Consider the following 14,555-nt stretch of genomic DNA (forward strand, 5'->3'; position numbering starts at 1 on the left):
ACATATATATATATGTGTGTATATATATATATGTTATATATATATTTTTTTCTATTTCTACCACGCACGTAACCGCGTTGACGTACGAGCTTCTGTCAGCTGTGAAGGTTTGTGAATTTAGTTTGGTGTGAAGACGTTCAGCCCGTAGGGGCGGGGCTTCCTGCTGTGTACGTAGCGACACGAACTTCCGCTCAGCCAATGATGACGGGTCGTTTCCGCGCTCAGCCGATTGTAACCCCCATTGGCCGGTCCTTCGCTTTAACTTACCTCTGATTGGATAGTTACCCGACTGATGCCGTCATTTCCCTTGTGGCGCCTCGTTCGCATCCACTAATGGCGACCCTAGCGGAGGCACGTCGTATTAGATTCGAGGGATCACCTGACCAATCGGATTTGTCTCCTGCGAACGCCACTGTCAGCGCAGCCAATCACGGGTCGGGAAACAGAACTCGGACTCAACAGCTTGTTGTTCGTGTATCGCTTTGCGACCCGAGCTGCGGCGGCCGAATACGTGAGTATGAAGCCCTTCTTCTGCTAACCGAACCCTACCGGGTCGAACCCACTACCGGGTCCAATCACCGGTGGACAAGAGACAGGACCCCGCGTGGACGTCGAGCAGTGGTTGAATTGATTGAAGAAATGTGGAGCTTCTTTGTGGAGCTTCAAGTATTAAATAATTTAATACACAACAGTTGTTGTTCTGTCCGGTTTAACAAGGTCCGGTTCGGTCCGATAGGAACTTCTTTTAGCCCGTAAACGGAAGCTAATGTCGCTGCTTGCCGAGTCCACCGTGGAGCCACCGGACGGTTTAAATCTCCTTGCGATCCCAAAACTAGCTAACGATAGTTAGCTAACCGCTGCTAGCTTCACGAAGCTCCGCTTACACGCACGTCGGTACCGGGAATCGGTCTTGGATTTACCCCCCCCCCCCCTGCTGGTAGCTAGCAGCCGTTCCGTGTGTTTGGGGTGGGGGGGTAAAGTTAGCAGAGCTAGCCGAGCTGTGATGGCGACGTGACTCAGTGGAGCTGAGAGGAGCGGGAACACACGTCCGGTTCCCCCGCGGGTCCGTTAGTGAAACCGGCGACACCGCGTTCAGCCGCAGCAACCAAAGTTAGTGGCGGGCATCTAGCTGGTTAGGTTAGCATTATATAAACAGTACGACACCCTGTGTGGCTAGCTTAGCTGTGTCAACGGTCTGTTCTCTGGTTAGCTTAGCATCATGTTAACGTCCTGTGTCCCTTCCAGTGTTCCACTATCTTCCGAGCTGGACCTCCTCAAATTGACGTGAAGATGAAGGTGAGTATTTGACCGGCGTGTCGAGCCTTAAAGTGGACCCGGTCTCTCTCAACCGGTTCCAGTCCAGATACGACTGCTCAAGCAGCAGTAATAAGACAGGAGATGTAGATTTTGGTCTCCTGTAAAGAGAACTTTAATTATAATGTTTCTCTGCTGAACCTTTTGGCTTGTCTCTGAAACACACACAAAGATGGCCGCCGCTCTTGGAACCTGTTGTATGGTGGAGGTCAGATTTTGGGTTGAGGTCTGGACATGGAGATGTGCAGCAACATTGAAGCCAGGACCCTGTTTGGGAGCCAGAAACTATTTTGAATGTTAAAGTCTAAAACGTAAAATAATCTGAATCCTGGTGCGGCTCAGACTAAACCTCTCCCATCATCACACAAGACTAGCTGAACTATCGACTATGTTTGGCTTAGCTAAGCTGCTGTCTGCTGCAGTGCACTCTGGGAGTGTTGTGATGTCACTGAGGTGTGTTTCAGGCAGCAGACGAGCCCCCCTACCTGACCGTGGGGACGGACGTCAGTGCCAAATACAGAGGAGCCTTCTGTGAGGCCAAGATCAAGACGGTGAAGCGCATGGTGAAAGTGAAGGTGAGACCCTCCAGAACCAGGTCACTGCTGTGAGCAAGAACAGCAATGGGGGGCGGTCACATGTTTTCATGTCTGTGTGTCTCTCTCTCTTCAGGTGAACCTGAAAGGCGAAAGTACGACTCAGGTGGTCCAGGATGACCAGGTGAAAGGAGCTCTGAGGGTGAGGTGATGCTGAGCGTCTGAGGTCCAAGGGTTCATTAGCTCATGAAGGGTTCTTACTGAGCAGCCAAGAGTCCTTAATGGGAGCTGCTTTAGTAACTGTCTCAGCAAAGATGCTTCAAGGTGAATAGTCTCTCTGGTGCTCTCTGCCCCGCTGCTGCGAGCGCCGGACGGACATCTCCATGTCAGTGTGCAACTGCCGTGCGTGGAGAAAGAAAGAAATATACATGCATACATACATGCATACATACATACATACATACATACATGCATGCATGAAGCATGTTTCTTCTGATGGAAACAAGCCCTTCATTTGCTCGCGTGTCCCCGTCCTTCAGGTGGGCTCCACGGTGGAGGTGAAGACTAACGAGGGTTTGTCGAGCGAGGCCGTCATCAGTAAGCTGACGGATGCCAGCCTCTACACTGTGGGTGAGTCTCTGATTGGTCCACTGAGTTCTGTGCATCCTGGTACACTAAAGGGGGCACATTAAAGTGCTACTTCTGGGCTGCACAAATGAAACCTTTGGTAGCGCTGATTAAGAATATTGAGATAGTCATTGCCTGCAGCAAAATACAGGCAGCTTTGGGGTTTCCAAAGTTAATTTCATTATTAACGAGCATTGATGAAGACCGGCTTTAGAAAGTGGTCCGATATGGGACTGACTGACCTCCACCAGCGATTTAATGCGGACAACATCAAGACATTTGAGCAGCTGAAAAAGGATTTCAATCTCCCGGAAACAGATTTCTTCCGATACCTTAAATGGAAAGTAATTCTTCAGGCGTCCAGAAATATTTGCCAAAATGGGCCCAAAACATTCCAACTTGTGCTGGCGGAAGTGTGGAACACATGCTGCCAATCACACACACGTATTCTGGCTTTGCCCTAAACTAAGTGCCAACCATCCGCCCGTCTTTAACCTGAACTACTGCCTCTTTGGGCGGGCGTCCTGCGTTTGCACCGGGCCGCTCCGTCTCTCCCTGCAGCCGCGGAGCGCGTCGCCCTGCCGGCGGTCGAATCCCTGTTAAACCTCCCGGCTGCCGCGGCGCGCTGGACACGTTTCCACGAACCCGACCGCATCGCACCGAGCCGATGCTTGTATAGGATAGATTTGCTTGTATAGGATAGATTTGCTTGTATAGGATAGATTTGCTTATATAGGATATATTTGCTTATATAGGATAGATTTGCTTATATAGGATAGATTTGCTTATATAGGATAGATTTTTTCACATTCCGATTCTAATTCTAACTATTCTGACAAACGTTCTTTGTTCTTTGAAATAGCGTCTTTTTATTACTATACCATTATATTGTCATTATTTTATCAGTGGCATAAAATGGTCTGAAAGTTGCAATAATATCGCAATAAACGTAATCGCACAACATAAATGAGATATCGTGGCCGCCCTACCCGGATCCCCCTGCACATGCATCCAAAACGAATGGAGCAGATAACTTATTCAGTACGGCCTGTCTTTACCAAACCATGAGGTCGTCACAGCATGTGGCACACGCATCATGCACGACACTCACAGCACCTGGATATCGCTGAAAGAAGGACAGCGAACTGTCTGAAAATGCATTTCATAATGTTGTTGAATTCAATAAAATAAGTGAGTTTAGAAAAGAAAAGGAGCACAAAGACGTGATGAATTTGGACGCAAGGCGCTGCGTCACATGACCTTCTGGTGATGGAGCCTCATTGCTCTCAGTCAGGAGGAATAATGTTTGTTTAAGCTTCCAGACATGAAGGAAAACATCCTGCTTGTTTGTTTTTCAGTGTTCGATGACGGAGACGAGAAGACTCTTCGGAGGACGTCCCTGTGTCTGAAGGGAGAGAGACACTTTGCAGAGAGTGAGGTAAGGAAGACAGACAGACAGACAGACAGACGGACTGACAAACGCAGGCAGAAGTCTCATCCTCTGTCCTCCCCTCAGACTTTGGACCAGCTGCCTCTCACTAACCCAGAACATTTTGGTACTCCGGTCATCGGCAAGAAGTCAAACCGAGGAGGACGTCGCTCGTCTCAGGCTGTGTGAGTACAGACGCATTACCACGACAGGACACATAACCGCCTTCTGTTTACTGGAGGACTGACTATTAGTCTGTCTCTCCTTGTTTCTGTCGGCCTGTGTCTCAGGGCTGAGGAGGAGAATGAGTCCTCCTCCAGTGACGACGAGGACGACGACAGAAGACGACTCAACGATGAACTTCTGGGGAAAATCTGCAGCGTTGAGAGCGAAGAGGAGTCGAGTAGCTGGTACCTGGCTCTGGTAAACACACACACGTCCTCTCTGAGCCCTGTTACCATGGAGACGAGGCTGCTCATCACACACCTTTAACTTCCTCCTGAGCTAGTGACCAAAAAAGTGGCAAACGCACTTTTTCACGTCAACGATCAGATGCATGACGAGCAAAATGGCCGTGGAAATGTGCGGCGCCTCGCGCCGACTTCAGGGCTGTCGTGCGCCCGTTTCTACAGCTGTTGATTCTTACAGGTGAACAGGGCTCGCAAGTGCTCAAAAAGGACGTTTGAATATTCGCTTTACGTCAGGCTTCATCCAGTGAAAGTTTTCCAGCACCGACATGGACCGCGCCGAGCGAGCTGAGCTGTGAACACGCAACGTTTCCTCGGCGTGAAACGGCAAATAATCAAACCAGTGCATGAAGCTGTTGTAGCCGATCTGGTCTATTTTATTCATGCGATAAACAGTCAGTACAGTCAGGCGCCCGCTCGCTAAGCAGACAGTCACGCATTCAAGTTTTAATTTTCAGTTGTTTTTAACAACTATGTGAATATAGAATATTCATTGCAGCCCTACAGGTGATGTTGGGAAACTAATAATAAATAAATGTGAACACAATTTGTCCCCGGACTGAGAATGTGCACATCTGAGACACATGAACAATTAACACGTGTCTGCAATTACATGAGTGGATATAAACGCATGCATGAAGTGGTGCAATGCACACTGTTAAAACAATGGCTGCTTTAGAACTACTAGACGACACTTCTATGCAAATGGTGCAATAAGGAGAGAGCGCATGTTTAGAAACAGGATTTGCTTGCACATGAGGACAACTGGCTCATCAGCTGCTTTGGGTTCCTCCTCCTCCAACTACGTGCAGAGCGCAGCACAGCGAGGAGGCGCCCGCTCCTCTTACGTTTGCTGCTTATTCCTGATGATAGCGTGCTAAAGAGCACATGTTTGCGTGCCTCCACTTCGGAAAGTAGAACTTCCATCTCGCTTTCGGTGAAGTTTTTTTTAATTTACCATCTTACTCCTTTTTACCGTCTTTTCTGATCATGGGGAATCACAGGGGCGTGGACAGGGAGGAGTCGGGGACTCCGGCATGCGTTCCACGTTGGTTGTGGCGTACGAAGGAAATGTGCTTGGATTCATGCGTTCACACACATTGATACATCCGATGTTTTTGTGCGTTGGAGGCGTTTGGGTTTCATCGTACGGACGTGTTTCAGTAAGAAATCCACGCGAGTCTTTGCACATCAGGCCCCTGGGTCACATGGCCCTTTGTCCCTTCTCCTCAGGTGGTGTCTCCCAGCTGTAACGAGGAGCTGCAGGTGAAGAAGGACCAGTGTCTGGTCAGAGCCTTCAGTGACTCCAAATTGTGAGTCCCTCATTGATCTGTGATCACAGACCTACTAGCTGGGACTTCCTCCCACCTGTCTCACCTCCTGTCTCTCTTACTGCAGCTACACGGTGGCGAGGAGACACGTCCACACCTTCATCTCCACCAGGTCGGAGTTCTCCAGCAGGAAAGGTGAGGAACTACACCTCCCACAATGCAGTAGGCACAGCAACACTATTGTTCTCCATTTTCCCAACGCTTTCTATTGTTCCTCCTTGCTCCTCTTCCAGGGTTTGAGGCGGCCCAGATGTTCCTGAGGACAGGTGAAGTCCCTGACATGTGGAAAATGGACATGAGTCAGATTCTGGACTCCTCCTCCAGCGACGATGAAGAGAAGGAGAGTGAGGAGGAGGACGAAGAGGAGACGAAGAAGAAGAAACTCATAAAGGAGGAGGTGAGAGCTCACAAGTTGACCTGTCTGTTGATCTCTAGATCAGACGTTGACCCGTCTTCCTCGGTCTGTGCAGCCGGAGGAGGAGGAGCCCGATCCAGAGGAGAGAGACCGCTTCCTGCAGCAGCTCTATAAGTTCATGGAGGACCGAGGTGAGACCAGCAGAAGGTTCTGGTTGTGTGGTTAATCATCAGAAGGTCTGTTCTAATAAGCGTTCTGCCTGCAGGGACCCCCATCAACAAGCCTCCCGTGTTGGGTTATAAAGACCTGAACCTCTTCAAGCTTTTCAGACTGGTCTATCGGCTGGGAGGCTGCCACAAGGTGACTACTGTCTCTCCTGGGTCATGTGACCTGGTGATGCTGCTGCTGGGTTCTTGTGATGTCACTTGCTGTTGTTTGTTGCAGATAGAGTCTGGTACCGTGTGGAAGCAGGTCTACGTGGATCTGGGGATCCCCGTCCTGAACTCTGCTGCCTCCTACAACGTCAAGACTGCCTACAAGAAGTAAGATACTCCCTCATCCTCGTTCTTTCCTCCCCCTGGTTCCTCCTGCTCCTCCCCAGGAGCCCCTGCTTTACTTTACGGTCTGGTGGGTCCTCAGGTATCTGTACGGCTTTGAGGAGTACTGCCGCTCTGCCACCATCACCTTCAGAACCATCCATCACAACAACCCCCGCCCTCCCACCACACTGGCCAACCAGAAGCAGGCAGGGGCGGAGCTTAGCCGCCCACCCGCCCTGCCAGAGAACGTGGACCCTGTCAAAGACGCGTTGGAGGAGGCAGAGAGTGAGAGCGAGGACGTGAAGGACAGACAGTCGTCTCCGAGGGTGAGACGCCACCTTTACTTGAGGTCACGTGATCACTGGTGACAATTTAATGAGACTGAATGTCCCTCTCATTCTGTCTCTTCCCCCTTCTCTGTTGTAGGGGAGGAGGAGGTGTGTTAGCAGTCAGCTGACTGCAGAGAGCGGTTCTCCCTCCACACCAGACAAAGGAGGAGAAGATAACAGTGAGGAGCAGAGGGAGGTGAGGAGACGCAGCAACAGACGAATGGACGACTCCGACAAGGGGTCTGAGGAAGAGGAGGAGGGGGAGGGCGATGATGATGATGTGGAGGACGACGATGATGATGATGATGATGACGACGAGGACGAGGATGAGGATGACGACGACGATGAAAGAGGGATGGCGAGAGAAGGGTGAGACTGAAATATTTCAGCTTCTTAGTGAATGAACGAGACGTCTTGAAATGATCTGAGATGTTGGCTTATATAGACCCTATATGTGTGTCAGCTGTGAGGAGGAGGAGGAGGAGGGCGACTCTGTGACGGGGACGAAGGTGCGGGTGAAATACGGCAGAGGGAAGACTCAGAAGATCTACGAGGCTCACATCAAGAAGACTGACTTGGACAATGGAGAGCAGTTCTACCTGGTCCACTACTACGGCTGGAACGTCAGGTGGGCCTCACGCATGTCTAAGGCCGGCCCCCTACGCCCCCTTAGCCAATCATAACAGGGATGTGGGAGGGACTCGTTAGACGAGTGGTTGAGATAAAGTACCATGTGACCTGCATGACGAGTCTTCATTGCATGATTTTCATTTAGCTGAAGCTTTTATCCAAAGCGACGTCCAACCTGTGAAAAGAAGCAAAACAACAAGAATCAGGAAAGTAACACTTCGTCCATGCGTGGTGGGTGGAGGTGTGTGTGTAGCTTTAACTCATTCCACCATTTATGAGCCAGGGCGTCAAACAGTCGGCACGTGTTGTCACGGTAACTGCTTTTTTTGTGCGATATATTGCACCAAAATTAATTGCAATAAACAATATTGTAATTTACAAACCATTTTTTTGCCACGGATTACAATATGACAATACAAGTGCCCTCTTACAAAGACCGTGTTATTCTTTATTTGGAATGGGAATGTTTCACATATAACAGATGTAGTATTTTAGGTTAACAAAAAAGTGCACGGTTGATTATAATATAGTGCAACACCGAAAGTGATCATGTTCAAGTCAAAGGCCGAGCATGTTGCTCAGTGTTTATTTCTCTGTGAGGGAGCAACAAGCAGATCGATGCGGGCCGTAAGGTGAGACCAGATCCTGGCCTGTTGGCCACACTGGTAGCCAGTGAAGAGGAGCTGGACTGGGAAGGTCGGGAGCAATAGACTGAAACATGTTGTCGGCTTTGAGTCAGAGGGAAAGGATTCAATTATCTTTTTGCAGCCCAAAATCAAGTGGATTTGACCGCTGCGCGCTCAGCGACGAGGTGTGAAAATAAATTCTGTTGGTACGACTTGACGCTCGATGAAAAATTCCTACCGGAAATTTTATACCATTTGAACCGGAGTACTGCCCAGCCGGATTCTCCTTCTTACACCGGGGTTGATGGTGATTGGCTACAGCTGTGCTGACCACACCCCCTGCCGGGAGCCAAAGCGGATTAGAGACAAAGTATATTTACCCCAAAGGGTAGAAAGTAAAATACAGCTTTGTCACCAACAATTGGACATGAAATGAAAGGTGAACTTTCTGCCCTCAGGTACGACGAGTGGGTGAAAGCCGACCGCCTCATCTGGCCCCTGGAGAAAGGACGCCAGAAGAGACGGAGAAAGAAAGTTAAGGTGTGAAACCTGTGATGTCACTTCCTGTTAGCTCACCAGGATATCGCCGACGTCATTACACACGGTTTTTATTCTCCAGTCGGGACAATTTTCTGTGTGTGGTTACCTGATGACTAAAGTGAAGTTTAGCAACAGCCTTTTAGGGTGGTATGACCCTAAGGACCCGTAGGGTGGTATGACCCTAAGGACCCGTAGGGTGGTATGACCCTAAGGACCCGTAGGGTGGTATGACCCTAAGGACCCGTAGGGTGGTATGACCCTAAGGACCCGTAGGGTGGTATGACCCTAAGGACCCGTAGGGTGGTATGACCCTAAGGACCCGTAGGGTGGTATGACCCTAAGGACCCGTAGGGTGGTATGACCCTAAGGACCCGTAGGGTGGTATGACCCTAAGGACCCGTAGGGTGGTATGACCCACTTACCTTTTAGGGTGGTATGACGGTGGTATGACCCTAAGGACCCGTAGGGTGGTATGACCCTAAGGACCCGTAGGGTGGTATGACCCTAAGGACCCGTAGGGTGGTATGACCCTAAGGACCCGTAGGGTGGTATGACCCTAAGGACCCGTAGGGTGGTACCTTTTTTTTACATCATGGTCTGTTTGACACTGTCTGTCCCAACAGAACAAAGATGAGCCGGAGACAGAAAGAGATGAAGACCAGCCTCCGTCAGCAGTGTTGAAGCCTCCGGGAGCCAAGCGGGGGCGACCCCAGACCGGGACGCCACCCGGTGGCTCAGCGGGACACAGCGTCTCTAAGACGCCGAGCAGCGAGGGGCGGTCCAACGGCCGGAGCAGCCGTACGGAGATGCCTTCCAACATGGCCAACGGAGACAGTAAGACTCCGCCCAACTAGCTTTCTTTTTTGTGTGACTGTCTTTGACGTGTCCCCCTACCTGCAGACACTCCTCGCAGGAGAACCAGGAGGACGTCGGGTTTGTACGACTCCGATCAAGCGTCTAACGGTGAGATCACTCGCTCTTTTTAAGACTCCTACTTGTATTTCGGGTTTCACGTGCTTTTCATTAGTCTCGTAATATTGAACTGCTCTGCTGCTCTGTCTCCCTGCAGAGGATTCTGGGAACTCCTCAGACGACAGCGAATCAGAAAGCCCGCCTGACAAAAAGCCGTCGCCACGGCAAGGGCGGACCGAAGGCCCGTCCTGTAAAGAGGAGGAGGGGAAGGGGGGGGAGGAGGAGGAGCCAAGTCAGGTTGCTGACGTTAAGACGGCCGCCAACAACAACACTGTCGCCACGGCAACAGCTGGTCAGACACCTGTTGCCATGACACTGCAGCGCCCCATCATGCCTCAGGAGAAAACCGACAAACTCCTGAGCCAATTAAAGGAGGCGGAACAAAGGGAGGAGCCAACAGTAGAAGCTGCCATGTTGCTGGTTCACCTGGACGAGGAGATGTCGTCTGTCCAAGACTCTGACCACTTGTTTCCTGCACAGGAGGTGTTTAACAAGAGGCCTTCTCCTCACGCCATCACGTCTCCTCCGGATGCCATCAGGGCGTTTCTTGACGAGAATGTGTCCTCTCCTCAGCCCGTCTCAGCAGAGGAGGAGGACAGCAGGTCCACTCCTCTGTCCTCTCCCAGGGTCAAAGGTCGCAGGGCCCTCAGGGAGACAGTCTCCGAAACTCCTCCCAGAATCTTCCTCAGCACCTGCCCTGCCCACAAGGAGGTGTCTCCTCCTTGTAGCGTCCTGAAGAGACAGGACGAGCCCATGGTGGTTCTCCACTGCCTTCCCACCCAGCGCCTCTCCCCCGAGTCTCCCACCGCAGATTCTGACACTGACTCTGCCACCGAGGAGGAGGAGGAGATTCCTGAGAAGAGGAGCAGCTCCACATTAAAACGAAAGGCCGCAGAGCAGCGAGAAACTGACAAGAAGCTCCGTCCTGAAAGGAGACAGCTGGAGGCCCCTTGTCCCGAAACTCCCCCAGTCCCTTCCAAGATGGCCTTAGGAGCTTCGCCCAAAGGACTCCCCTCTCCTCTCCACAGGGCGGAGTTAGAAAAAAGCGAGGGAGCGATGAAGGCAGAAGACTGGCCCCGTCTAGAGGACACGCCGAAGGAGGGGTCAGAAGAGCTGCTGATGGGCGGAGCCTCTAAAGAGTCAGAGGTGGTTCCTGGGACGCCTGCCCCAGACTCCTCCCCCGCTGAGGAGGTGGAATTGCAGATTGGTCCGGAGGCGCTGGTCTGCCATGAGGTGGACCTGGACGACCCGGACGAGAAGGAGAAGCCAACCGCCCCGGAGCACCTCCTCCTGATGATTAGGGAGCAGCAACTAGCCCCGCCCCCTAAAATCATCCACGCCTCTCTGCCCTCCCCCCACCTCCCCCAACCTCAAGTCATGCCCTTCTTGCCTGAACCTGCACCCTGCACCGCTCCTAGCCCCGAGGAGCTCCACCCCGCAAGGAGCACTGGTGGGGAGGAGAGAGGAGAGCTTCAGGGAGACTCCAGCCCCGGCTTTGATGGCAGCGCCTCCTCCACCTTTGTGGTGTCTCTGCAGGAGAGTAAGGACAGAGGTGTGTGTTATCACCTAGTTCTATTGGCTCTTTTGAGTGGTTCTTGTCTGTAGAGAGTAACCTGTGTGACCTTTGACCCCTCAGGTCAGAAGCGGATGCCGGACTGTAACTTGAGCCCAATGGCCAAGAAACAGAAACGCAACCAGAAGAGACTCAGCACACCTGGGAAGGTGGAGAAGAACGGAGCAGGTGAGCTGTGACGATGTTGCTGCATGGTCACGTGATCTGAGGCTGACCCGCCTAAGAACACCTACTTCCTGTTTGAGTTTTTACAGTAACTTAGTATAATTAACAGTCTCCTTCTCCCCCAGGTAACAGCAGTGACAGTGAGGACCAGCCTCGTCTGTCCCAGAAGTCTCGTTTTGTTTTGTCTCCTTCGTCTCACAGCAAAGACAAACACACCTTCTCCCCCCAGAGGGCCTATAAGTGGACCTTCCAGCTCGGTACTTCCTCGTTTACTTTTATCACTTTGCTGCTGTTGGCTGCATGTTAACCCCCCCCCCCCCCTCCCCACACAGACGAGCTGGACAACATGTCCAGCACAGAGAGGATCTCCTTCCTGCAGGAGAAACTGCAGGAGATCAGGAAGTACTACATGACCCTGAAGTCGGAGGTGGCCTCCATTGACAGGCGGAGAAAGAGACTAAAGAAGAAGGAGAGAGAAGGTAGGCCCCTCAGTGCATGCTGGGAGATGCGGTCCATTGGCCATGTGACAGTTTCCTTTCAGTCATTGTTCTTTGGTCCCTTAGTGTCCCACACCACGTCCTCCGGCTCCTCGGACACTGGCATGAGTCCGTCCTCTGCATCGCCCACTCAGAGCACCGTGGCCGTGGAGTGCAGGTGATGACACGCCCAACGATGAACTTAGACCCGCCCCTCTGACCTGGAGAGTTTATCACATGGCCCCGCCCCCTCACCAAGGAGGCAAAAAGATCAGTCGTCTGTTCAGCCGGCACGGAAGACTCCTCCCCTATCTCGGAATTTCAAAGTAAAGTGACAGGTTGTTTGAGGTCACTGGTTTGATATCTTAAAGCAGAAAATCTCATTATGCAAAATTAGGTTTCCTGCTGTGATTTTGTTTGTTAAAAAAAAAAGTCAGTTCGGTCACATTTGAGGTAATATGCTTATTTATTCAGTACATTTTTTTAAATGGAAGATTGAAATAAACGTATAATTTAGTTGTTTACTTGTAACCTTTGGTAAACATATGATTTAAGCTGAGTTATGAGGAGCTACACTGATTAGTGAAGGTTGAAAACTAAGTTCTGGTTTTATATTTGATCTTCCGTACGCACCTCTCTTCTTCTGTGGTGCCTCAGACAGACGGCTGCTTCATGGATCTGTTTTGTAAATACCAGCTCTGGGTACACGTGTGTTCGAGGACATGGTTTTACATCTTGTAAAGAATGATTTCTAATATTTTTAAGCGCAGGCTGTCCTATAATGAACTCCTTTTTTATGTAAATATACTAAAACTGACCTGAGAACAGAAGCCGTGTTGGAACTGTACAATAAACAGCTCTTTTGTTTCACACTGTTCCTTCAAGTTCTGAACACAGTAACCGGTTTTATTTCCAGAAGAAAAACAGTTCAATAATGATTCTACATAAGTCATTGTTTAATTAGTCCATCCATGATGCTTGGTTTCACATTAGAGGTCAGTGCAGCAGTCCGGCCTTGGCAGCCAGGGCCTCGTTCTGCTGGATGTGGTACTCCTGGAACCTCATGGAGATCCGCTGAGTCATCTTCAGGTACTTCTGCAGACACGATTCCGAGCAGCTCGACTGAAAACATGTCAAAACAGCCAATCAGAATTCTGACTCTTCAAAACGTCTGCAAGGTCACGTTAAAAACGGGGTCAACAAGGAGAACACGTCATTAATGCAATAAAATGTTTGAATGCAGCTTTGTTTCCTTCCCGGTGTGCGTTGGCCACTGAAGCCGCCGCTTGATGCAGAGCGAGACGGTAGCTGAAGATGGAGGGAGTTTTTTCCTTTGGAGGTAAAACAAGCAGGAATTCCCCCAAAAAGACAGTGGTTGGAAAATGTTCTGGCTAAATGTGGGCACTTAAAACGACAGCAGGAAGCGTTGCCAGCTCAACGCGATCACATGGGTGAAGTTTGTGTAAAGTGAGTACTTGTTCATTTATAAGATTGTCACAAAAAAACATAATTGCGATTAATGAATTTCAAAATGTGTGATTAGTTAATACAGCCCTGCTATTTACTCATTCAGTCTATTTTGAGGAAAAACGTGAAATAAATCCTCAGGTGTGAATATTTTTGGACGTTGTCATGGCAACGTGACATGTGGCAGCTGTGCATTCATATTTAAACACCACCGGGTGACGTCAGTGAGTCCCTGGGGTAATTGGGCCGGAGTGTCCCTAAACCGGTGATAACCGGAAGTGAGGAGGAGATGAACCGCCCACCTCTTCCGGTTTCACCTCCCTGGTGGTGAAGTCTTTAACGCAGTCCATGAAGCAGTTCTCCGTCACCTTGTTGTAGGTCCCCAGGAACTCCTTAAACTGAGACACACGCCACAGTCCTTTAAGAACCACGACCACCTCCAGAAATAATCGGATGTGACTGGTTTATTCCGGCTCACCTGTTTGACTTGGTCGGACTCCGTCACCTGGACCGCCATGGTTCAAGGGAGTCTGTGGGGCAGTGAACGGAAACCTGTGAATAGTCACCAGCACATCTCGCAGCGACACGTGCGCTCATCTCAGCCGCATCTGTGACGTCATCCATAAAGTTACACTATCGTTATTTTGAATGCAGCGACGTGCCGGTAAAATAAACGTTTAAATGAATGGAGTCTGGTTCAGATGCTAACGGCTAACGGAAGCTGGCATTAGCTTCATCCGGGTGATTTTGGGGTTTAGTTCAACTGTTTCTCCTCCATCATTAATCAAACGAAAACAGAAGACGACCAAAACCGGAGTTACAACCTCACCTGCGAGCAACGAGAGTCTTAAATGTGAAGCTCGTTCGGCGGCTCAAGGACGTGTGATGTGCTGCTTCTTCTTCTGTGGTTTCACTGGCAGTACGGCTTCCGGTGCTCAGTATCACCTACTGTAGCGGAGTGTGTAGCGTAACAAATCGAGTTTGTTAAATCAATCAACAGACATTTAAAGAATGTTTGGGGGGCACATTTACTTAAATGTCGATCATGTTTGTGATTACTATGAACGCACCACGAAGGCTCGTTTTGTTGGTTGAATAAAGTGGGACGCTAGTTTTATTCACCTTGTTGTTGGTGTCTGGATTTAGAGGCGGAGTGAGACACTCGTCGGGAGGCTTTTTAAA

At 50.3% G+C, this 14,555-nt stretch overlaps 2 protein-coding genes across 5 annotated transcripts; one reads left to right on the top strand and one right to left on the bottom strand.

Annotated features, from left to right (window-relative positions):
* Nucleotides 1-160: 160 nt before the first annotated feature.
* arid4a (AT-rich interactive domain 4A) lies at nucleotides 161-12,776 on the top strand. Of its 3 annotated transcripts, none has more exons than XM_040198639.2 (25): nucleotides 161-511; nucleotides 1,246-1,296; nucleotides 1,779-1,889; nucleotides 1,984-2,049; nucleotides 2,387-2,477; nucleotides 3,833-3,912; nucleotides 3,991-4,088; nucleotides 4,194-4,326; nucleotides 5,604-5,683; nucleotides 5,769-5,836; nucleotides 5,935-6,098; nucleotides 6,172-6,247; nucleotides 6,322-6,416; nucleotides 6,501-6,598; nucleotides 6,696-6,921; nucleotides 7,022-7,293; nucleotides 7,388-7,552; nucleotides 8,639-8,720; nucleotides 9,344-9,554; nucleotides 9,621-9,683; nucleotides 9,790-11,244; nucleotides 11,329-11,433; nucleotides 11,556-11,687; nucleotides 11,763-11,909; nucleotides 11,994-12,776. In XM_040198639.2, exons 2-25 carry the CDS (start codon nucleotides 1,291-1,293, stop codon nucleotides 12,086-12,088), a joined length of 4,119 nt encoding a protein of 1,372 aa, XP_040054573.2. In that variant the 5' UTR covers nucleotides 161-511; nucleotides 1,246-1,290; the 3' UTR covers nucleotides 12,089-12,776. The 3 variants fall into 3 exon arrangements, with proteins under 3 accessions (XP_040054573.2, XP_077945262.1, XP_077945263.1); XM_078089136.1 differs by having other exon boundaries at nucleotides 252-1,110; nucleotides 7,370-7,552; XM_078089137.1 differs by having other exon boundaries at nucleotides 347-511; nucleotides 7,370-7,552.
* Nucleotides 12,767-14,320, bottom strand: timm9 (translocase of inner mitochondrial membrane 9 homolog). Of its 2 annotated transcripts, none has more exons than XM_040198655.2 (4): nucleotides 14,203-14,320; nucleotides 13,852-13,903; nucleotides 13,676-13,771; nucleotides 12,767-13,028 (listed from the first exon to the last, which is right to left on the bottom strand). In XM_040198655.2, exons 2-4 carry the CDS (start codon nucleotides 13,888-13,890, stop codon nucleotides 12,903-12,905), a joined length of 261 nt encoding a protein of 86 aa, XP_040054589.1. In that variant the 5' UTR covers nucleotides 13,891-13,903; nucleotides 14,203-14,320; the 3' UTR covers nucleotides 12,767-12,902. The 2 variants fall into 2 exon arrangements, with proteins under 2 accessions (XP_040054589.1, XP_040054590.1); XM_040198656.2 differs by having other exon boundaries at nucleotides 13,852-13,981; nucleotides 14,203-14,314.
* Nucleotides 14,321-14,555: the final 235 nt, after the last annotated feature.

This window comes from Gasterosteus aculeatus, chromosome 15 (genome assembly GCF_964276395.1).
Source record: "Gasterosteus aculeatus chromosome 15, fGasAcu3.hap1.1, whole genome shotgun sequence".
NCBI classification, from domain to species: domain Eukaryota; kingdom Metazoa; phylum Chordata; class Actinopteri; order Perciformes; family Gasterosteidae; genus Gasterosteus; species Gasterosteus aculeatus.